The sequence below is a fragment of the Hemiscyllium ocellatum genome, chromosome 4 (genome assembly GCF_020745735.1).
Source record: "Hemiscyllium ocellatum isolate sHemOce1 chromosome 4, sHemOce1.pat.X.cur, whole genome shotgun sequence".
Classification (NCBI taxonomy): domain Eukaryota; kingdom Metazoa; phylum Chordata; class Chondrichthyes; order Orectolobiformes; family Hemiscylliidae; genus Hemiscyllium; species Hemiscyllium ocellatum.
Window position 1 is genome coordinate 13,573,431 of NC_083404.1, and position 24,991 is coordinate 13,598,421.

The 24,991-nt window shown below is 41.0% G+C and overlaps 1 protein-coding gene across 5 annotated transcripts in view; it reads left to right on the plus strand.

Moving 5' to 3' along the window:
• LOC132815297 (hepatocyte nuclear factor 4-gamma-like) overlaps positions 1 to 24,991 on the plus strand; it is a 134,683-nt gene that overhangs the window by 94,095 nt on the left and 15,597 nt on the right. For 4 of the 5 annotated variants that reach the window (XM_060824138.1, XM_060824136.1, XM_060824137.1 and 1 more), the window contains 3 exons: positions 13,442 to 13,536; positions 17,795 to 17,901; positions 21,269 to 21,427. In XM_060824138.1, coding sequence (XP_060680121.1) covers positions 13,442 to 13,536; positions 17,795 to 17,901; positions 21,269 to 21,427 — 361 coding nt within the window. The remainder of the gene's footprint in view (positions 1 to 13,441; positions 13,537 to 17,794; positions 17,902 to 21,268; positions 21,428 to 24,991) is intronic. The other variant, XM_060824140.1, reaches the window with a different exon arrangement.

Here is a 24,991-nt window from a genome sequence, read left to right on the forward strand (position 1 = left end):
ACCATTCTTTCTGAAAGTACCAGAAGCAGATCACAGTTTGAACATCTATACTTCACAGAGGCTTGTAAAAAAATACACATCTTTAAACAGATCCAATTTCATCAGTCAGAATTTTCAGATACCACACCAGCTTTCAGAAAAAGATCTAGATTTATCTCATCCAAAGGGATCGTAAAACCCTACTTCTCCAAAGAGCTTCAGCAGGAGTGTATTTTAAGAGAGATTACATTGATGAGGTGGGCCTGAAGTGGACTCATGGTGGAGGAGTCAGGTTTGGGCTGGAGTGATACCCAGCAGCATTAGTGGCGTCTCCATTGGTGAGGTCCAGCTAGGACTCTCAGTGGTGAGAGCATTGGTGGAGGCGAGATGGCACTGAAGAATTCGGACTTTCATTGCCATGATGGTGGCACAGTGAACGACCCTGTGCCTGGCCACCGTGACCCATGACCCATGGTGGAGCATTTAATCGGAAGGACGGTAAAGTTAACACTTTTTTTCTTTATTTCTTCATTCCTCCGCCTTTATATTCTATGTTTTAACATGGCGCTGCAGAGCGGCAACATGATACAGCATTTTTCACTGCATTTTGTAACACAATAAACGTGACAATAAATAAACCAAACCAAATAAATCAACTCAAATCCAGTTCAGTAACCATTGGTGATGCCAATTGTCCAATGGCGATGTCAAGTTCACATTGGGATTGAATGGATATGATTGATTGATTGATCAATTGATTGATTTATTGTTGTCACGTGTACCATGATACAGTGAAAAGTGTTGTTATGTGTGCTACACAGGCAGATTGTACCCCACACAGCAGAACAGATTGCAGTATACAATGTTACAGCTGCAGAGAAGATGCAGAGAGAGAGAGAGATATCAAGATTAACAGGTGAAAGGTCTGTTCAAAAGTCTGATAACAGCAGGGAAGAAGCTGTGCTTGAATTTCTTTGTATATGTATTCAAACCTCTATATCCTCTGCCTGATGGAAGAGAGTATACCTGAGTGGGGAGGGGTCTTTGATAGGTTGCTAGAAAAATTGTTCAGTGTCCTTGTGAATTTTCTTAGCCTCCTGAGGAAGTAGAGACATTGTTGTGCTTTCTTGACCATCTGTTCGACATGGGTGGTCCAGGACAGATTGTTGGCCATCGTCACTCCCAGGAACTTGACGCTCTCGACCCTCTCCATCTCAGACAGAGGTCCACCCCCACTCCACTTCCTGCAGTGAATGACCGGCTCCTTCGTTTTGCTGATGTTGATGGACAGATTGTCATCTATACACCACACCACTAAGCATTTAATTGGTTTTGCTTGTTCTGTCTTGTCATTGTTCGAGATCTGACCTCAAACAGTGGTGTCATCAGGAAACCTGTAGTTGGCATGAGAGCTGAATTTGGCCACACAGTCGTGAGTGTATTGGAGTACAGTGGAGGGCTGTGTAAATAGCCGTGGTGGGCACTGGTGATGAGGATTATGGTAGAGGAAGTGTTGTCTTGGAATTTAGAGATGAGTTTGTTCGGAATTATTGGTGTGGAGGGCAGAACTATGAATGGATATGAATGTGCATAAAAGCAGATAAACTCATTGGAACTGTCAAGTTGTCTGCCATTTAAATCTCTGGCCCCTTTAAATTTAAATAAAACAGCCTCTAGTTTTAAAAAGTCCATGTTTCCTATTTTGCTGCATAGAGTCATAGAGATGTACAGCATGGAAACAGACCATTTGGTCCAACCTATCCATGCCGACCAGATATCCCAACCCAATCTAGTCCCACCTGCCAGCGCCCGGCCCATATCCCTCCAAACCCTTCCTATTCATACACCCATCCAAATGCCTCTTAAACGTTGCAATTGTACCAGCCTCCACTACATTCTCTGGCAGCTCATTCCATGCACGTACCACCCTCTGTGTGAAAATGTTGCCCCGTAGGTCTCTTTTATATCTTTTCCATCTCACCCTAAACCTATGCCCTCTAGTTCTGGACTCCCCGACCCAAGGGAAAAGACTTTTTCTATTTCCACTATTCATGCCCCTCATAATTTTGTAAACCTCTATAAGGTCACCCCTCAGCCTCCGACCCTCCAGGGAAAACAGCCCCAGCCTGTTCAGCCACTCCCTATAACTCAGATCTTTATCACAGGTTGCATGACTAATTCAGCAAACTGTGCTTATCACAGCAGAATACCTGTCAGTTCACAGCCTATATTCAGTTTCAAATAGTTAGAGTTATTGAAGTGGGTCTTTGAATAGAAATATTTTTCGTTTTAATAAGATATTGTATATTTGAAGGAAAGTAAATGAATGAGTAGATTGTTAGTATGGGTCCTGAGGTTTACCTGGGCTGAATCTGGAGTGAGTAAATATTGAAGGAGCTAGTTATGGAGTGGGGGGGTGGGGTTCATGGGTTGGCATGATTTAGCACTAAGTGGTCATAGGGATTACAATGGTCCTTTTTGGAGTAGATAAATGAGCACAGTTTGGAATGGGGCTGTAAAATTCCTTAGAAGCGGGGGAGTGAATAGATGGAATGGGAGCTGTAAATTGGCATCAAGATTGTTTAGAGAGATAAAGCTTGGCATGAATGGCTTGAAGGGCTGTTGGACATTGGTTGGGGGTACGTGGTAACGTTGATGGGGCAATGGAGAGTGTTACGGGTGCGGCGTTCTGAGGGGTAAAAGCTGCTTTATGTTTTGATTTCCTATAAGTTTCAGAACCAGTGGCATTCCTTCATTCAGTGCAGCACTCAACCCAACTGTCCCCGTGACTGCCACCCCACCTAAACATAAACTCGATCACTTTGGGGGTGTTTCACTTGAGCCAGGTTTGTGCAGCTGGGACTATGGTACACTGAGATTGATATAAATCAAATAAGTGGTAACGTGGGTCTGTTAGTGAGAAGTGCGATAATATCTATACAAGAGGTGCTGTTCTTAGGTAACGAAAAGGATTATTGCATTACTTCATTAAGTACAACTACATATGGTCAAGAATAATTAATAGAACCTGAGATCTGATCCCCCAAAAGCTGGAAGCTCCTTGTTTCCACCCACAGACTGCACGTGACATCAGTAGAACAGCTGGTATCAATGTAACATAAACATAAACCCATTTAGAACTATGGGCAAGTGATGCTATAACTGCTGCACTAGTATTCTAGAAATCCAACTCATGTTGTGTGGAAAACCTAAAGAACTGCGGATACTGTAAATCAGAAACTGAAGCAGAAATTGCTGGATATTGCAGCATCTGTGAAGAGAAATCAGAGTTAATGTTTCGGACCCAAAACGTTAACTCTGATTTCTCTTCACAGATGCTGCCAGACCTGCTGAGGTAATGCTCTGGGGACCTGGTTCAAATCTCACCTCAGACGGACAATCTCAACTGTCCGTCACCAGATGGCAGCACTTTTCGGAAGATACATCTACCCTTACCTCGGCTGGCCTCCTTGTGACTCTAGTCATGCTTATGGAAACAGACCATGTCCCAGACTACACCATCACCACCTCACCCACACAGCAGACAGGAGGGAGTTGCCTTGGGAATTCTCAACATTGACTGACTGACTCAGGAGCCCATGAGGGCATTGTGTCAACATCAGTAAGGAAACCTTCGACTGATTATCACATAGTTCCCACCCCAATTACTTGGGCTGAAGGTATTATGAAATGTTCGGTATATTTGCTGATAACATAATGATCAGTTAGCCAGAATGTTGTGAAGCAGAGAGGTGGTGATGTAGTAGTAATGATACTGGCCTAGCAATGCAGAGGCCCAGGCTCATGAGCTGAGAACATGGGTTCCAACCACAGCATGGCAAAAGGTGTCACTTGAATTCAATAAAGTCTCAAATTAGGGTGACACGATGGCTCAGTGATTAGCATTGCTCCCTCACAGCGCCAGGGACCCAGGTTTGATTTCAGCCTCAGGTGACTGTCTGTGTGGGGTTTGCACATTCTCTCCATGTCTGCGTGGGTTTCCTCCCACAGTCTAAAGATGTGCATATTAGGTGAATTGGCCATGCTAAATTGCCGTAGTTTTCAAGGCTGTGTAGGTTAGGAGCATAAGTCAGGGGTAAATGTAGTGGAATGGTTCTGGGTGAGTTATTCTTCGGAAGTGGTCTGGTTGGGCTGGTTGGGCTGAAGGGCCTATTTCCACACTGTAGGGAATCTAATTCTTTTTAAAAAAGGAGGTGCATTTGCGATGCGAAGGCAAACAAGAATATGTGCCATGTGCTTGAAATGGAATTCGAATAATTAGGTGTTTGTTCTTGACCGGTACAGATTTAATGGGCTGAAGAGCATTTTAAAAATAAATAAATAAAATCTTACATTAAAACCTAGCCAAGTATGACTCTATTCACATTGGCAGTTCTCATAAAAGCCCGTCTGGTCCACTGAAAGAAACCTGCCATTCTTAGCAGATCTAGTCTGGCCTTAGTGTGACTCCAGACCTAAAGAAAAATGGTTCATTCTTATTGCTCACTGAAATGGATTAGCAAGATGCAGTTCAGGGGCAATTTGTGATGGGAAACAAATGATGACCTTGGGAGTGATGCCCATATTACATGAAGGAATGAGAAAAGGGCATAAGCTGCCTAAAGAGGTTTGCAGATCAGTTAAGCCAGAGAGTTAAGATCTGACAAGTGGAGTATAATGTTAGAAAATGCAGAATTGTCATTTCTTTTGGGCAGACTCAAAAAGAAGCATGTCGTTTAAGTGATGAGAGATTGCAGAGCTTTGAGAAGAAGGGGAATTTTGGTGTCTTAGTGCATGAATTGCTAAAGCCTGATCTGCAGGTACAGCAAGCAATTAGGCAAGGTAATAGAATGCTGTTCTTTATTGGGAAGGAAATTGAAAATCACACTAGGGAGGTTATGCTTCATTTAAAATCAGGGCACTGATGACACCATATCTTGAGTACTATCTACATTATGGAAACGCAGAAAATAAGTGGAAGAGTAGGCCCTTCAAGCCTATTATACCATTCTGTGATCATTGGCAATCATCCAACTCCGTGCTCTCTTCCTGCTTTCACACTATACCCTTTGATCCCTTTAGCCCTAAGAACAATGTTAAACACCTTCTTAAAAGCTTTCAATGTTTTGGCATGAACCTGTTTTTGTGGCAGAAGCTCACCGCTCTGGGTGAAGACATTTCTCCTTATCTCAGTCTCTTACTACCTACCCCGTATCCTTAGACTGTGACCCCCTGTTCTACATTTCCCCAGAACATCCAGATTAATCAGGAACATCCTTCCTGAGTTTACCCCAGATTTCCCCCTCATTCTTAACTCCAGTGGATATAGTCCTAACTAATCCAGTCTCTCTTCATACATCAGGCCTGCCACTCCAGGATTCTGTCAGAACATCCTCCTCCCATGAGGAGGCTAAAACTGTACACAGTTTTCCAGGTGTTGTCTCACCAAGGGTTTGTACAAATGCAGCAAGTAATTGAATTCTCCCGCTATGCTGGCCCACATCCAATTTGCCTTCTTCACCACCTGCTGTATCTACACGTTTCCTTTCAGTGACTGGTGTACAAGGACACCCAGGTCTCATTGCATATCTCCCTTTCAAAATTTACCACCATTCATGTAATGTTCTGCCTTTCTGAATTTACTAATAAAGTGGAATTATTCATAATATACTTCTCTGTCATGCATTTGTTCACTCACTCACTTTGACGAAATCACACTGAAATATCTCTGTATCCTCCTCATAGCTCACCCTCCCATTCAGTTTTGCGCATTCTGCAAACATATTACATTTAATTCTCTCCTTAAAGTCATTAACATTTGTTGCTAATAACCAGGGTCCAAGCACAAATCCTTTCAGTACCCCACTAGTCTCTCACTACCATTCAGTGGGGTGGTGGGGAGGTAGATTTTTTTTTATTCCTACTCTTTTGTTTCTTGTTTCTCTTGTGTGGAACTTTACTGAAACCTTTGAATGTCCAAGTAAACCACATTTAGTGGCTTCCCCTTATTAACTCTATTCGTTATATCCTCAAGATATTCCAGCAGATTTGTGGAGTATGATTTCCTTTTATAAATCCACACTGACTCTGTCCACTTCTGATGCTGCTTTCCAACTGTTCCACTAATTATTTTTTAATTATGAACTCTTGCATTTCCATACAACTGATCTCTGATTAACCAGTCTATAATTTCCAGATTTTTCTCTATCTCCTTTTATTTAAATAGCGGGGTTGTAGGAGCTACCTTCGATCATAGGAATTGTTCAAGAGTCTGACTTAGGGAAGCATGTAAACACATTTGAAACAGTTCATACAAGGTTTACTAGACTGGGCTACACCATGGCTCAGTGGTTAACATTGCTGTCTCACAGTGCCAGGGACCTGGGTTGGATTCCGGCCTCAGCTGACTGTTTGTGTGCAGTTTGTAAGCTCTCCCCGTGTCTGCCTGCGCTTACTCTGGTTTCTTCCCACAGTTCAAAGATGTGCAGGTCAGGTGGGATGTGTAGACTAGGTGGATTAGCTGTGGGATTGGATATGGTTTGGGGGGTGCGGGATGCTCTTCAAAGAGTTGGTGCTGAGTTAATGGGCCGAATGTCCTCTGTCTGCACGGTTGGGATCCTAGACTTGTATCTGGAATGGTGGGGGCATTAACAAAGGAAGGTTGGATAGGCTCAACTTTATCTGTTGGAGTTTAGAAGATTTGGAAGTGACTTGAGTGAAACATCTGAAGTCCCGAACACACACACATGTGAAAAAGATGTTTCCTCTTCTGGGAGGATCCAGAAACTGGTTCAAACAAGTGGCTGCTCATTTAAACCTAATGACTTTTTTTTTCTCAGTAAGGTTTGTCACTCACTGGAGTTCTCTTCCTCAGAGTTTTTGAATATTTCCAAAGTGGAGGCAAATAAATAATTATCAGGTGTTTGCAGAACTGTGGAGCTGTCGGATAAGCCATGGTAGTGGGGTTTGAGGAAGCCTATTCCTGCTTCTCATTCAAACGTTTGTATGTTGTACTCGTGGGTCCTTACTGGTCTCACCAGTGCTCTGATTTTTAAATGAAGCATAACCTCCCTAGTTTGGTTTTCAATTTCCTTCCCAATAAAAAACAGCATTCTATTATCTTTCCTAATTGCTTGTTATACCTGCGCACCTGACTTCAGCAATTCATACACTAAGACACCATACGTTCAATTGTCTCCTGTGGCAAATACTGATTTTCCCTTGAATTTATACCGAGAATATCTTCTGTCTTTTACACATCCATCACTATATGCTTCAATCAAAGACAGCCATTCTATTCTTTTCACTTAAGTTTGATTCTGAGGCTTTTTGTAGAGTTTGTGATTATGTTAAGCAAATTATTTAAATTCACTTTTTCTTTACCCCTTAGAATACCCAGTGTAAGACTTTCAATCAATTTTCCATGAATAAATCTAATTTCCAGAGACTCTCAAAGTTTACATGCCTAATATGGGACATCAAATTAATTCCCATATCGTAAAATTCTCCAGTGACAGATATTGTACGCTGGACTAACTCCACGGAGGCTGGTATTCAGTCATCAAGTCACCCTTTATTTAGATGTGAACAGCATGTGGACTCTGATCAGCCATCTCCGAGCAAGTCCCTGAGGAGAATCCCTGGGGTTGCTGTTTATAACCATCAGCCAGGACTCCCTGATTGGCCCTGGTTAACAAACCAAATCAGGGAACTCCCACCCGGTGAGATCTACCTGGCCAACCTTGTTCCACTCACCACACACGATGATGACAGTTTATTCTGAATTGGATGAATAAGTGCTTTGGAAAATTTCAAACTAACACTTTAACTAACACGCTTGCTATGCTCTTATGTCGAAAAGAATGGAAACACTGTGCTGATGGCTTTGTCACCTTTCCAAACACAGTACTTGGAAATTTCTGTGTTGTGTGGAGTAAGACCTATTTATTTTTCATTCACAATGCTTTCTCCCTTTTCCTTCGTATTCACTGATAACATTATATTCACATTAAACAATAAATAGTCAAGAATCTCTATTTATATTTGATCCACCTGCTTTATTGGCAATTCCGTCTTCCTCCCCTTTTCTTCTCTCTTTTTGGCCACATAATTGATATTCTCAGCAAAACGAGGTTTTGTTTCATCCCTCAGACTCCATCTGAAGATTATGTGTGTCATTGCAAATAGTAATGACCAGAGTGCTGACCCCTGAGACCACTCACAGAACCTCAGAGTGCTGACCCCTGAGACCTCCCATACTTATCAATGCAGTGTCATGTGTAACAATGGAATACTACGCTTAGGACTGTAATAATATCAGAGTAGTCTCCTTGAATTGTTGGTCTTGTGGAATGTGCTGGCAGAGGAGGTAGTAGAAACAGATACAATAGTAACTTTAAGAGGCAGTCTTGAATCTGTGGAACTCATTTCCACAGAAAGCCATGGAGGCCAAGTCATTGAGTATTTAAGACAGATATAGACCGGTTCTTGATTGTTGAGGGGGTGTAAGGGTTGTGGGAAGAAGCAGGAGAATGGGGTTGAGAAATGTATCAGCCATGATGGAATGGCGGAGCAGACTTGATGGGCTGACTGACCTATATCTGCTCCTGCATCTTATGTCAAATCTTCAGTGTAGTCAGGCTATTCCTCGGATACTAACTTGAGTTTTGGCTACTGTGCACGAGGAGAGTAGACTTAGCGAAAAGGACCCATCCTGAATACAGGAGTAAAAGAGTGCAGCCTGATGACAGATTAGAGAAATGTCAAGGCAAAAGTGTTAAAAATGGATGGATACCAGCCTGCAAGATAGTTGTCAGAGTCATATATAGTTTAATTAGTATGTCATGTGTTTGAACATGTATCACAAATGAGTGTGTGTTCAGCGAGTTGAATAATATATCAACTTTGATTCAGTCATATTTGCAATAGTTTTCTTGTTCCACATCATTACTAGACCCTTCTTCACCAATGGTCCATAATCTATTTCCTTCTCTGTTTCATATCATCTTCCAAGTGAATCGGTCAAGTGGGGTTTTGCTCTGTCATGTTTTCCAATTTCTCCAGACTCTCTGAAGTAGGCTGTTGAAGTGCTATGGATCTCTAATTTACATTACATTTTCTCTTGTACACAATTAATGCAACAAAAAGGGTAAAAATCAACTTAAGAAATGCTAAGGAAACATTAGTGAATGAATAGACCAATACACAATCTGCCTACCTTTCCTTTCCATTCAGTTAGAGCTGTGGAGCCATAGAGCTGTACAGCATTGAAACAGACCCTTCAGTCCAACTCGTCCATGCCAACCAGATATCCGAGATAAATCTAGTCCCATTTGCCAGCATTTGACCCATATCCCTCTAAACCCTTCCTATTCATATACCCATCCTGATGTTTTTTAAATATTGTAATTGCACCAACCTCCACCACTTCCTCTGGCAGCTCATTCTATGCACGTACCACCCTCTGTGTGAAAACGTTGCACCTTAGGTCCCTTTTAAATCCTTACCTCTCACCTTAAGTCTATGCACTCTATTTTTGGACACTCCCACCCTGGGGAAAAGGCCTTGTCTGTTTACCTTATCCATGCCCCTCATAATTTTATAAACCTCTAAAATTCAAACAATCAGATGGTCAATCAACTATCTCTGTTTGTAGCCCTGTCACAATTAAGGATTACCTTACAATGAGTACAACACAATTCATACCTGACATACCTAATGCTGCGCACCACTATTATATCCAAAGCCTCAAAACCTATCTGCCTGTTTCATAGACAAATGACTATTCATTTCCCATTTCGAATGTAATTTTTTTCTGGTTATAGTACCTACCGGTTGTTCCATAGTGACCTTCTTGACTAGAAACAAAAATCTCTCAAAATTCAGGTAGGTAATTAACCCACGGAAGCACCTTTCTTTAATAATATTGGTTCTCTGATCATTGAAAGTCTTATCGTATTTGCATTCAAACATTATTTCACTTCCAGGTCACTTGCCTTTCTGCATCCTTGGTCTTAATATTGTGTCATCTGCAATTTTTGGGACTATAATTCACAACTTTCATCCTTTTTACGTGTCCACCCTGTCATTTTACAGTGATACTAACAATTTTCCTTTTATACTCTTCTTGTTCTGCACTCAATATTGATAGTTGAAAATGTGTTGCTGGTTAAGGCACAGCAGGTTAGGCAGCGTCCAAGGAATAGGAAATTCGACATTTCGGGCATAAGCCCTTCATCAGGAATGAGGAGAGTGTGCCAAGCAGGCTAAGATAAAAGGTAGGGAGGAGTGACCTGGGGGAGGGGCGATGGAAATGTGATAGGTGGAAGGAGGTCAAGGTGAGGGTGATAGGCCGGAGTGGGGTGGGGGCGGAGAGGTCAGGAAGAGGATTGCAGGTTAGGAGGGTGGTGCTGAGTTGAGGGAACCGACTGAGACAAGGTGGGGGAGGGGAAATGAGGAAACTGGAGAAATCTGAGTTCATCTCTTGTGGTTGGAGGGTTCCCAGGCGGAAGATGAGGCGCTCTTCCTCCAGCCGTCGTGTTGTTATGTTCTGCCGGTGGAGGAGTCCAAGGACCTGCATGTCCTCGGTGGAGTGGGAGGGAGAGTTAAAGTGTTGAGCCACGGGGTGGTTGGGTTGGTTGGTCCGTGCGTCCCTGAGGTGTTCTCTGAAGCGTTCCGCAAGTAAGCGGCCTGTCTCCCCAATATAGAGGAGGCCACATCGGGTGCAGCGGATGCAATAGATGATGTGTGTGGAGGTACAGGTGAACTTGTGGCGGATATGGAAGGATCCCTTGGGGCCTTGGAAGGAAGTGAGGGAGGAGGTGTGGGCGCAAGTTTTACATTTCCTGCGGTTGCAGGGGAAGGTGCCGGGAGTGGAGGTTGGGTTGGTGGGGCGTGTGGACCTGACGAGGGAGTCACGAAGGGAGTGGTCTTTGCGGAACGTTGATAGGGGAGGGGAGGGAAATATATCCCTGGTGGTGGGGTCCGTTTGGAGGTGGCTGAAATGACGGCGGATGATACGTTGTATACGGAGGTTGGTGGGGTGGTAGGTGAGAACCAGTGGGGTTCTGGCTTGGTGGCGGTTGGAGGAGCGGGGCTCAAGGGCGGAGGTTGGAGGAGCGGGGCTCAAGGGCCGCTCAATATTGATAGTCAACATAGTTTCATCAAGGGCTGGTCGTGTCTCACAAACCTCATTGAGTTTTTTGAGAAGGTGATCAAATATGTTGATGAGGGTAGGGCAGTTGACGTGGTACACATGGGCTTCAGTAAAGCTTTTGATAAGGTTCTACATGGTCGGCTGTTGGAGAAAATGCAGAGGCATGGGATTGAGGGTGATTTAGCAGTTTGGATTAGAAACTGGCTTTCTGAAAGAAGGCAGTAAGTGGTGGTTGATGGAAAATATTCAGCCTGGAGTCCGGTTACTAGTGGTGTGCCTCAAGGATTTGTTTTGGGATCACTGCTGTTTGTCATTTTTATAAATGACTTAGACGCAGGCATAGGTGGATGGATTAGTAAATTTGCAGATGACATTAAAGTCAGTGGAGTAGTGGACAGTGTGGAAAAATGTTACAGGTTGCAGGGGACTTGGATAAACTGCAGAATTGGGCTGAGAGGTGGCAAATGGAGTTCAATGCAGCTAAATGTGAGGTGATGCACTTTGAAATGAATAACAGGAAGGTAGAGTACTGAGTCGATGGAAATACTCTTGGTAGTGTGGATGTGCAGAGGGATCTTGGAGTCCATGTACATAGATCCCTGAAAGTTGCCACCCAGGTGGATAGTGCTGTTAAGAAGGCATACGGTGTGTTAGGTTTCATTGGTAGAGGGATTGAGCTCCGGAGTCGCAATATCATGCTGCAACTGTACAAAGCGCTGCTGGAATATTGTGTACGATTCTGGTCCCCGTATTTCAGGAAGGATGTGGAAGCATTGGGAAAGGTGCAGAGGAGATTTACCAAGATGTTGCCTGGTCTGGAGGGAAGGTCTGTGAGACGTGAACCTGTTCTCATTGGCAAGAAGGCAGCAAAGAGGGTGTTTGATAGAGACATATAAGATAATCAGAGGATTAGATAGAGTAGACAGTGAAAGTCTTTTTCCCAGGATGATGACATCAGCGTGTACAAGGGGGCATAACTATAACTTGAGGGGTGATAGATTTAAGACAGATGTCAGGGACAGGTTCTTTACACAGAGATTGGTAAGGGTGTGGAATGCCCTACCTGCTAATGTAGTCAACTCAGTCACATTAGGGAGATTAAAACATTCCATTGATAAGTACATGGGTGATTTTGGGATAGTGTTGGGGGACAAGCTAAGAATAGTTCACAGGTCGGTGCAACATTGAGGCCCGAAGGGCCTGTTTTGCGCTGTATTGTTCTATGTTCTATCCACTATTTCCTCAAAGTCTTTTAGATCACGTGGACTATTCTTGCCACAGACTGTCATGTTATTTTTTTTAAACTTAATCAGGGACACCATTATTCTCATATGTTTGTCCATTACAGTTACAGAGTCAGACAACATGGAGTCAAAAAGTACACAGCCTGTAGGCAGTCAGTGAGTGTGACATTTTATAAATTCCTACTTTGAAAATAAAACCAGTCTGAGTCCAGACTCTAACCTCACACCTTTAATGCATTGTCTGAACTGAGATGTCAACTTTTTAAATCCACTGATAAAACCTCAAGTTATCTTGGGTCAGTGATTTGAAAGAAATTCTGTCATTTATATATTACTCAATCAAAATCTACATCTCCATTCTAAGTGATTAAAGACTTAACAGCCATAAAGGTTTGTCTGATACATTACATCAGTTGTATGACACTTTTTGATCTTTTACTTATAAATTCTGCATCCTATGATCCTGCCCCATTAGCTACCTGATAAACAAGCAGCGCTCCGAAAGCTTGGACATTCAAATAAACCTTTTGGACTATAATCTGGTGTTGTGTGATTTTTAACTGCATACAGCATGGAAACAGACCCTTTGGTCCAATCAGTCCACACCGACCGTAATCCCAAACTAGTCTGATCTACCTGTGCTTGGCCCATAAACCTCCAAACCTTTCTTAATCATGTATTTTTCTAAATTTTTGAAAAATGTGATAGCTGTACCCACAGCCACCACTTTCTCTAGAAGTTCATTCCACACTGTGTAAAAACAATTGCCCCTCAGTCTTTTTAAAATCTTTCTCCTCTAACCTTAAAAAATGCATCCTAATCTTGAAATTCCCCACCCTGGGGAAAATACACCTGCCATTCTCATTATCTATACCCCTCATGATTTAAAAACCACTACAATATTGCCTCTCAATCGTGTTGCCAGTAATGTGTTTAAAAATAAAGAGGAACTTAACATTTTTCTTTTTAAGTTTCAAAATAGGTCTTTTAGCAGTGCGAATGACAATCCTGACTGCATGTGATGGTTCAAAGTTAGTTAGGAATTTGCCATTAAACCCTACAGATTTAATCGGCAATGTGTCGTTGACAAAGACAAGAGGAACCAATGCAGATATTGCAGATTGAAGAAATGTTTTCGAGCTGGCATGAAGAAAGAAGGTAAGAACAATGATGAGGTGTATCGGGTGGCCTAGTGTGTCTGAAATGACTTGCTCCACTGTTGCACATTTAAGTAAAAATACTTATGCCTCCTGATGGCCTGTAGAGGGCAATACTCTTGTGTTTCTGCATCTCGTGCCAATATTCCCCCATTGGAACAGGTCTTGGTATAAAACAGGTGTTAGCAGCGAGACCTGCAAACTTCCATCAATCAAATTCAGGATAGCAGCAAGCAGCTGAGGGAAGGACAGTGCTCGACTCTCACATTAGTCAATTCTAGGTTCACTGTATCATTTATCACTATTTTTATTACTTTGTACCCTCTATGCTTAAAGTGCACTTGTGCACAGCAGCAAATTAAAAAGGAAAAAGAATCTGCAACTTCACTCATTGCATCCCAACAGTATGGAAGCCGGCTATTCAGTCCATCAAGTCTTTTGACCATTTGAAAGGCATCCCACCCCTTGGCTAGTCAATTACCCTGAATTCAATCAGCAATTTAGCATAGCCAATCGATCTAACCTGCACATCTTTAAAATAGTGGAGGAAACCCACACAGACACAGGGAGAATGTGCAAGCTCTACACAGACAGTTAGCTCAGGCTGGAATGGAACCCAGTTCCTAACACAATGAGGTAGCATTGCTAACCACAAAACCATCTTGCTGTGCCATTGAGACTCCTAAACTCCTATAAAGGACATAGAAGGTAAATCAAACGTGCTCCTGACTGGGTGGCTTTGGTTATTCAGTATCATGGTTTTCACCTTGTTTCTCCAGTGCCACAAACACTGCAGATTTGTGATAAAAGGAAAGAATCTATAAAATTACTGCATGAACCCTTGAGTTTCAGGAATTAAAGTACATTTTGAAAGCTCAGGTCTGTATTGCTCTGAAGATTAACCACTGGTTTTGCCAGTCTAGCCGTGTCTCTCTAGCATCTGGGGGCAGCGTGGTGGCTCAGTGGTCAGCACTGCTGCCTTACAGCACCAGGGATCTGGGTTTGTTTCCAGCTTCGGGTGGCCGTCTGTGTGGCGCTTGCACATTTTCTCCAAGTCTGCATGGGCTTCCTCCTACAATCCAAAGATGGGCAGTAATTGCTAAATTGCTCATAGTGTTGAGGGATGTGTTGGTTACGTGCATTAGTTGGGATAAACATAAAATAATAGGGAAGAGAAATGAGTCTGGGTGGGTTATTTGTCAGAGGATTGGTGTGACTTGTTGGGCCAAAGGGCCTGTTTCCACACTGTAGGAATTCTATGATTAATTTTCAATTTCCAGTATTTAGCTTTCAATTGACCCATATTGATATAAGGGAGGTAAAAAATGAGTTATGCAAATGTTACTTGAATAAATTAGCAAGTGTGATCAAGCTCAGCATGAGCAGGATGGTAAAGGGTAATTCCCCAGTGTGTTGCTTTGCCAGCCGTACTGAAGATATGGAGCATATTGCACCACTCTTTCTCAGTTCTGGGGTGGCACTTAATGCTTGAGCTACCTCTCTCCAATTCTGTAAATCTGACCCAGTGGGTTGCCTGGTGCAGCTGGCAGTGGTAATGATTCTTAAAAAATGGAAGAGTTGATCAATCTCCAGCCTCTGCTATTTCTAGAACTTCAAACTTTCAGAAACAGCTGATCCAGAAAGTTGGTGGGCCTCCCTGAATCCCATCTGACTTGGCCAAAATGCAGCGCCAGTTAGAATACAGGAAACTTGTTGATGTTTTGCCACTGACTCTTAAGTTTGACCCATTCCAATGAGACTGTCGATCATCTGGCAGGTGCATTGTAATATGGAGCTTGGCTGTAGCCAATCCTGGCTTGTCCCAGTCATCTGGCCATGAATGCCAAAGCATGGTGGAACATGCACACTGATTCTTGAGAATTCCTGCCTGGAAAGGGTTTGCAATTTTTGCGACTTACAAATAACTTTTCATTAGTCTCCAAAGCTTGTTTATTAGGGCTTAAAAATATAATGTGACCAGTTCCTTTCAACGATGAATCAACAAGACAATACATGTTATTTGCATGGTGCATCTACTAATTACGCTGAACTGATTAATTCCATTGTTCTGGCATTCCTGCTACAAAGAAAGGTGGTTGTGGTTGTTGGAGGTCAGTCATCTCAGCTCCAGGACATCTCTACACAAATTCCTCAAGTGGCTTCCTGGGCCCAACTATCTTCAACTTCAGAATAAATATGTTCCTTCAATCATAATGTCAGATGTGGGGATGTTCACCGATGATTGCATAACGTTCAGCACTGTTTTGCGACTCCTCAGAGACTGAAGTGCTCCTTGTTCAAATGCAACAAGAGATGGACAATATCCAGGCTTGGACTGATAAGTAGCAAGTAGCATTGTGAGTCACGTGGGTATCAGGCAATGACAAGTGTCATGTCAGTCACCACTTGACATTCACTGAAATTGCTTTAATGGAATCTTCTATTATCAATGTCCTAGGGGTTACCAGTGACTACAAACTGAATTAGACTGGTCTTATAAAAGTAATGGTGACAATAGCACATTAGACACTAGGAATACCCTGTAGTGAGCAACTCACCTCCTGACTCCCAAAGTCCATCCAACATCTACGAGGCATAATTCGGAAGTGTGATGGAATACCTCTTATGTCCATGGATAAGTGCAGCTCCAACATCTCTTGAGAAGCTTGACATTGTCCAGGATAAAACAACTTGATTGATTGGCACCACATCCACTCCCTTCACCACTAACACTGACTCGAAGCATCTACACTACAAAAATTCAGCAAGGCTCCTTAGACAATACCTACAACTCCAACAAATACCAAATAAAAATACAAAGGATGGAGATACTCAGGAACACCACCACCTGCAAGATCCCATCCAAGCCACTCACCATCCTGATTAGGAAATACCTCACTATTCATTTAGTGTCAAGAGTGAAAATATTGGAAGTCCCAACTATTGACATTGTAGGTGCACCTAGAGTAAATAGACTGTAATGGTTCAAGAATGCAGCTCACCAACCACCTTCTCGAGGGCATCTAGGGGTGGGCAATAAAACGCTGGCAGAACCACTGATGTCCGCATCTCATGAATTAATAAGCAGCTAAATAGTTAATGCAGGAAGATTTTCTGAAGTGACTCAATCCAGTCTGGGCAATAACACTGGATTTGAGGGCAAATGCAACTATGCTATTGGTCAATATAGGTATTTATACACTGGCATAAACAGCTGCCATTAATTCTGATCAGTGAAGCTCTTTACTGAACTTCAAATACTGAAAACCAAGATTGTGCAGTTGGATCACTAAAAATTTTGGGGAAAAAAAAATTGAATTCAACAATTCTGTAAATTGAATTTTATGTTTGAAAAATTGTATCAAAATGGAAAATAATATGAGCTCTTATACAATTTGAAAAGAAGACAAATCATGAGTTATGAATATGACCTGGCTTTAATTTTGTCATTAGTTTCACCAAGCGGTTTGATTTTCTGCAAACTGGTTAATTGGTGAATTGATCTTCACTACGACTTACCCATTTACCCAAGTTTTCTGATTGATGCTGATTTGCTGTAAGTGCTTTTATATCTCAAAAGGAACATTGTTGTTTGAATACATTGGCACAGAGGTAGCCTCATCTGTTTCGGTCTCAATGAGATTGTTAAAGGGAAGGTAAGGTGTAGAGCACACGCTGCTTTATTCCTGCACCAGGTAGGTTCTCATCTCAACAAAGGGCTAGGCTCAAGGTTATTTATTCAATGAGGCTTGTTACATTTAACATTCTTCTTATGCCATACTCATAAGTTAAGAACATTCAGTTCTTAATAGGATAATTTATCTCCTTTATTGCTGCTGCTGAAATATCATCATAATGTTATAATGATGAGTAGCTTAGCAATATTGCTTGAATAGATATTCTTCCCAAAGTTTTAACAGAACAGATACAGAGATCTATCAAACTTGACGTCAAACCATGTTTTAAGCTTGAATGCATGTTAATGTAAATAAACAACAAAATGAATATTATGACCCACAGAGAGGAATAATAAATGCGGTTAATTAAAACACCTTCAGAGCTAATGCAGCAAATAATTGTACTTATTATCTATGTAAAAAGATAGTGCTCCATATTAATGACTCTCAAGCTACCTGGGAGATGAAGCTTCATTAGCTTGGCTTCAGAACAGGTTTTTGTTAATCAGCCATCTGTTAAAAGATATCCTTGATTTCAGAAAGTTTATTTGCTGCATAATTAAAATAATATTTCTCCCCCAGCTGTACAGAATGAGCGAGATCGAATAAGTAACAGACGGAACAATTATGAAAGCTGCAGCTCACCTTCGATCGCCACACTGGCTCAAGCTGAACTTCTATCTCATCAGGTAGAGCAGACACACGTTCAAAACTAACTTACCTTTACCTCCCATTGTCAAGTTCCATCCCTTGGGCTAGACAAGTCTCCACAACTTCTTCTAGGGTTTCTTTTGGATTGGCCATCATAATATTGCTGAGGATCAGCTGTGATACAAGGGAGGTGATGGCTCAGTGGTATTGTTAATGGTTAATCAGTGGATGGTTAATTAGAGATCCAGGTAATGTCCCGGTGTCCTGGGTTCAAATCCTGCCACAGTAGATGGCCAGATTTGAAATCACTAAAAATCTGGAATCAGGAGTTTAATGATGACCATGAATTGATTGTCAGGAAAAAAGCCTATCTAGTTCACTAGAGTCCTTTTAGGGAAGGAAATTACCATCATCACCTGGTCTGACCTATGTGTGACCCCAGACCCAATGCGATTGACTCTTAATTTCCCTCGGAGCAATTGGGGATGGGCAATTAGTGCTGGCCTAGCTGGTAATGCCCTCATCCTGTGAATGAATAAATACAGAGTTACTGTTACACTTTCAACAATGGCTGACAAAAAGAACCTTTATGAAAAGTGTTGCCACTTCATTATTATAATTTTAAATAGAATTTTTCAAGTCAAAATTTGCTTTGAAGTTTGATCTCTTAATTTTTTTGAATAGACCAGCATCCTGTGAAGATGTTTTGAAAGAAATTGCATGAAGAGTGGTTAAAGTCGAAGTCTTCCCAATTTTGGGAAGATTCACGCAGACCTCCTTCTTGTTAAAATGATTTTTCCAATTGTTGCTGGTTGGGGAAAGGTGCAGGGCATGAGTCACTCAAGCAGGAAACCTGAAATCAGCAGGTTGCTTCAACTTAAACTCCGCTTTGACTCGCTAATGAAGCCTAACCCTCAGTTTGGCTGTCATAACTGATGGAAGGAGATGTCAACTCGCCTGAAGGGCAGTCTGTTGAAGTGACACGATCGGGAGTCTTTCACATCCCCTTTTTTTTCAACTTGGAAGAAAACGTAGGCTGAAGCTGCTAGTGAGTGTTGAAAGACACTTGGGCAAATTTTAGAACAGGATCCCTTCTTTGCCACCACACCTCAGGGCAAAAGTTGGTCATTATCTCCTCAACGTTAAATCCAGCCACCCCACAACAATAATAACTTGGCAGCAGCCTTAATAAGGTGAGTGTGGGACTTCTGTCCTTCTGGGACAGGCCTTTTAGGCTATTTAATTGGTCATTGTTGCTATCCAATACTTTTGATGGTTAGAAACAGGGATGCTTATATTTGCCTGGAGTTTGGATTAAGCTGTGAAGCAAGAAACCTCAAAAGAAAGCTGTTCACAAAGATTAAATTTCTGTGGTGTGGGCTTTATCTTTCCTATTTGCAGTTCAATCAAGTTAAGGGGATTTCCTGACATACAACAGCATTGATATTACTAAGGCAGCCAATCACATTAGAGTATTCATGCACAGTGAATCAGTCAATTAAAATCAACTCCGAACCTTCAATTTTACCTTAGTTTTTAGGGAAAAAAAGTAATTATGATTGGATTAACATTGAAGTTAAAATAAAGAAAAACAATTCAGCTACATATGATTTTAATCATTATGGAGAAGTTTAATGCACGACAAATATAAAATTTGCTTTTAAGAGTCAGTGAAGCTGTTTAACAGTAATTATGAAGTTAATAGGCCATTAAAGACTCAATTACACCTTCATTCAACATGTAGTTTTTGACGAGGGGTTTTAGTGTTACTAACAGCACTGCTGTGCAAGATTTTGTCAATTCGTAGATTCCCCATTGATTGCCATCTGGCAAGACCTCTGCATTGCCTCTAGAAAAATAGAGAGAGTGCATTCTAGACTTCCACATTTAGACTCGAAGTTACTGACAGTTTCACTTGAGTAATGACACTGAACATTGACAATTTTGTCATTGTAACCACATCAAAACCCAGGGTCAATTATGATTTGGAGGTGCCGGTGTTGGACTGGGGTGTATAAAGTTAAAAATCACCCAACACCAGGTTATAGTCCGACAGGTTTGATTGGAAGCACACTAGCTTTTGGAGCGCCGATCATTCATCACCTGGTGTTGTGTGATTTTTAACAGGATCAATTATGGCAAGTTGATGACAAAGGAAAGGAGTTATTCAAATTTATGATGATGATTTGTTACCTAGCCAATGTATCATCAAGCAAGAGGAAGAGTATCAATGCAAGAAAGTACAGCAGTGTTTTTCTTGCCCTGTGCATACATAGCCACCTCAATCTCTGACAATCAAGCCAATTCTGTTTAAATTATCATTGGTGTCACTGTTTTCTCCTGATGTGACCACAGACAGTCTCTGTGAGGGGCACATGACTTCCAAAGACAGTAGCATCATCTTCTTTCTCTTTGTTATCATCAGTGACAGAGCAGCAGAGTGACTGCCTCAGAATGCAAAACTCCACATGAAGCTCTTTTCTCACTCCGGAGAAAGGCACGGTTAAGCATTTACACACAACGTTTTTAATCTGCACAAATTATGTTCCCAAAGCAAAAAAGTAATCAAATTTCAGTTTGACCTACATATTCTAGTGCACTCCGAGGACAGAATAACACTATGGTTGTGTTTTTTTTTGTTTAAAGTTGGCAGTGTAAACAGTAACTTTTATCGAAACACATTTTGTGTGACGTTCACTGAAGCTACAGTGTAAGTTTATCATTGTTAAGGTATCATGAAATGTTTAACCATGATATCCCCCATCCCCATGATCCTAATTTTGGTTTTACCTTTTGTCGCTAGAAAATGAATTTTCTCAACATAATTTGACTGAACTCAGATGTTTGGCTTTTACCATGACAAGGAAAGAATAGGTGCATTCAATTAATATGCAACATGAGAATTGTTTATTAACAACACAAACAAATAAAAACATATCTACAACAAAAAGAAAACAAGGAATCCTTTTAATAGACTACATGTAAAAAATGGGGAATCAGAGCTCAGTGTTAAACGTTCCAAAGAAGTTAATTAACTTTCAAAGACTTTGCAAGGTATGGTTTTATAACATTCTTTACAAACAAAACACTTTTTTTCTGGATGACTGAGTTCTTTTGGCTCCATGTTTTATTTTTCAGTGGCATCGTGCTACTAAAACATGAATCTTTTTTGAACTTAGAAACCTGTTTGCAGATCCTTATAAAATCTTATTGCTGTTGGACAAACACCAGGCTGACGATTTCCATTGACATTAGTCACAAGCGAAGCAAAAATAATCTCATTTGATTTTTTAATTATCTGCATGAATGCTTCTTTGGATCGTGTTCTGGGAACGGCAACTGCTTGTGAAAACAATTAACGTTTCCTGAGCTGTAATTTAATTTGGACCTGGTCTTGTTTCTCAGCAGATCTCCCTCTCTGTTTCGGCAGCAAGCACAGATATCACCACTAAGAAAGTTGCCAGTATTAGCGATGTCTGCGAGTCAATGAAGGAACAGTTGCTGGTTTTGGTGGAATGGGCAAAATATATTCCAGCTTTCTGTGAACTGCCATTAGATGATCAGGTGATGTATGAATATTTTCAAAAGTCGTGTAACTTTGAACTGGAAAGATTTATATCAACTGAATTGAGTGCACACATCCATCAATGTGTGCATATATCCATGCATATGAAATTCTTGTAATAAAGTCATTGCAGAATTGAAACAGACTATTCAGCTGATCAAATCCATTCTGATTTTCTGTAAAACAATTCAGTCTCATTGTCCAACTCTATCCCCATATTCCCTGCCAATGTATTTCCCTCAAATGCCCTTGCAATTTCTTTTTTAAGTCATTGACTGCTTCCACCATCTTGGTATGTTTCGAAATTATCCCCCAGTCTATTTGCAAACTATAAATCACTAGTTACTATTTTGAAAAGTGAAATAGGGAAGATTTTCTTAATATTGTAATTTGGGAAGTGGGGTGTTTTTCCAAGATGATGATGCATCAGAAATATTTGAGTTGGAAATTGTTATCCTCCCTACATTTGAAGGACATTTGGCCACTACCTGAGTCAACAATAATGTAAATCTGAGTAAATTCTGACTGATCAAATTAACTAGTGAGCTTGTAAACCTGTTCTCAAATATATGTATGAAAAGCCTATGGTATGACAACTCCACCGAGGGTAGAAAATGTTATCGGTTGCTATTCAGCAACTGAACCATAAATTTATTTACAGTTTTATTCCCTCTTTCCTGAAAATTTCCATCAAAATGTTTGGGCAGATAAAGAAATCATTCTATTCTAATGTTAAGCCAAAGTTACATTTAGTTAAATTCTCAAGGCTCTGCTATAAGAACTCAGGCTTAAGCTGTTCAAAGATGGAGTGGCATAATTGTTGGAACTGAAGGTTCAAACTAGATGCAGTGTTCTTCTGTGAGGAATCTAATGTATGATCGAAAATAAATGTTGCAGTGATACATATGTAATACTTCGCATGAGGTCCACTGAAGATGTTACCTAGTAAGGTAACAAAACATTTGGAAATTAACCTTTCAGCTCAGCGAGCAAACCTACATCCAAAACTTTTGTGATTATAAGAAGAAGGCTCTGTCTTTATGTAGTGCCTTTTACCACCCCAGGAAATTCAAAATCACTTTATTGTCAGTCGAGGAGTGCTTGGGGACTCTTGCAATATGATTACAGTTTAAAAATAAAGATCATAACACAAAACATTCTTCCTGTTTTTATCTTCTCTCTCATTTTACTCTCTTACTTTCTACAATGTCATTTAAGGCTGTGTATCCACTTGTACCCTGTGTGATAGCCCATGTCCCTTTTCCCTTTCCCCATTCCCCATTGTCATGCAAACGTCCATGCCACTGTATGCCCTCAAACATCCCCATGGCCCTTTATAATCCCTATAATTGATAGCTCATATCATCCCAGTCCCACCCTTTACCCGTTCGAACTCATTGCTAACCTACCTAGTATTGACCACAGGCATCACTCGGGAGCTGTGTTGATAGAAGATTAAATCATTCATACTTTGCCAAAATAGCTATTTTAAAAAAAATGGATTGATGCAAAAGGATTAATCCTTTGTGGAAACAATTGTTTCACTTATGTGCTTTATTTCTTACACAAATAAATAAGCATGCTCTTATGAAAATTATAATCACTCACACAGCGTCACTCTTAACATGCATTGCAGTCCAGATGGGAGGAGTGAGTTGTTGCTGTGGTCCCACTACTCCACAGGTTTCAACATAAAACAAAACTACTTTAACCAGAGCCTAAGTATGGGCAATCATATGCATTTTCTGTACTGGAATGCAAAGATACATCATCCAGGTTTCTCTGAAGATGCAGAATTGACGCGCGTACACAATTTGTGGTATGAAAAGATAAATGTTTATCCCTCTAAATAACGGAAAACTCGAACACCTCCTAGTCAGGAAAAGAAGAGATTTGTCATTGCGACGATATGCTTTATTGAAGAACACTTTCTGAAAAATGGTGATTAATCTTAAAGGCAATGAAGATAAGATGCAGAAAAGTTTGAAAACACGTACCGACAGAGTTAAGAACAGCTTTTTCCCCACTGTTAGCAAACGTATGTATGGTCCTCTCCTATAGTAGAGTTGATCTTTCTCTGCACTTTCTCTGTAGCTCTAACTCTATATTCTGTATTCGGTTCTATTACCTTGGTGTACTTATGTCAGATATGATTTGTCGGGTTAGCACGCAACACAATACTTTCTACTGCATCTCAGTGTGTGTGACAAACCAAATCATAGAACATAGAACATAGAAAAGTACAGCGCAGTACAGGCCCTTCGGCCCTCGATGTTGCACCGATCCAAGCCCACTTAACCTACACTAGCCCACTATCCTCCATATGCCTATCCAATGCCCGTTTAAATGCCCATGTCCACCACTATTACTGGTAGGGCATTCCATGAACTCACTACTCAAATTGAAAGAATCAAAGTTTGTCAATCTAATAACCTAGCATGTGTGGGCAAGTAAGTAATCACACATAATTGTCTCGTCTGTGGGCCGGTACAGCTTGCTTGGGAAATATACTGTGGAGAAGTTTTTTCAGTCATTCTTCCAGAAGAGCACAATTTGCTTTCACCCTGAGCTCACAGCAAAAGCATTTCCATTGTAGGAGACACAAATGTGTTTTATAGCAGGCTTTTCCCACCTGAAACCGAAAAACAAACTCCAAGTCTGAGAACACCGTTCAAATAGAACAACTATAAGACTCAGTTGTAAAACAGTCAATAATTTTAACTGAAGTCAGTCCAAGCAATCAAGGCCAGCAATTAATTGGAACCATGTAGTTTCCAAGAAATGCCTTGTTTAAAGAACATTTCCAATGTGTCTTTTCATTGTGTTTTTTGTTAAAAGAAAATACAATCCAGGCAATCCTTCAAATTAATTTCCACACTCACTAAATTTGAAATGGCTTCGTAACAAATGGCTGATGCCAGCAAGAAGACAGAAGCCTGGACTGTAGTGGAATATTACATAAATGTATGCCTTCACCTTTCCTTAAATACATTTTTTTTATTTTAGAAGATTATTAGTGAGTTCTTAGATAATTTGTTGTGCAAAGTACTCAATGCATGCTCTGTGCTTACACTGAGATGCCAGAATGCCAAAGCTGACTTTTAGTAATTTTAGCCCAGGGTATTTGGGAAAGATGGGTAAGAGGCCAGTTGTGGTTCATGCTCCTAACTGCTGAACAGATTTGCTGGTTGTAAAGTACCCATGATATTTGTTTGCAATCCATCAAAAATCGGCTATAATGCAATTCAATACAGTCCAGCACAGGAACTGGCCCCTTTGGCCCAGCTAACCCCCATGTCGATTCATAATCCTTACTTAGACCCACCTCTTTTTCCATCCTGGGATAAAACCTCTGTGTCCATCCTATTTGTGCTTCTCATAAGCATATACATATGCAGTTGATTGAAAATAGAAATGAAACCTTTGTAGCAACTGAGCCCTTATTATTACAACAATACATTTTTGATAGACGTATGTTACCCAAGAAAGGAATCTTTAACAAGGAAATAAAACAAGCTGGAGATCTGAAACAAAAACAGAAATTGCTGGAGAAACTCAGCAAG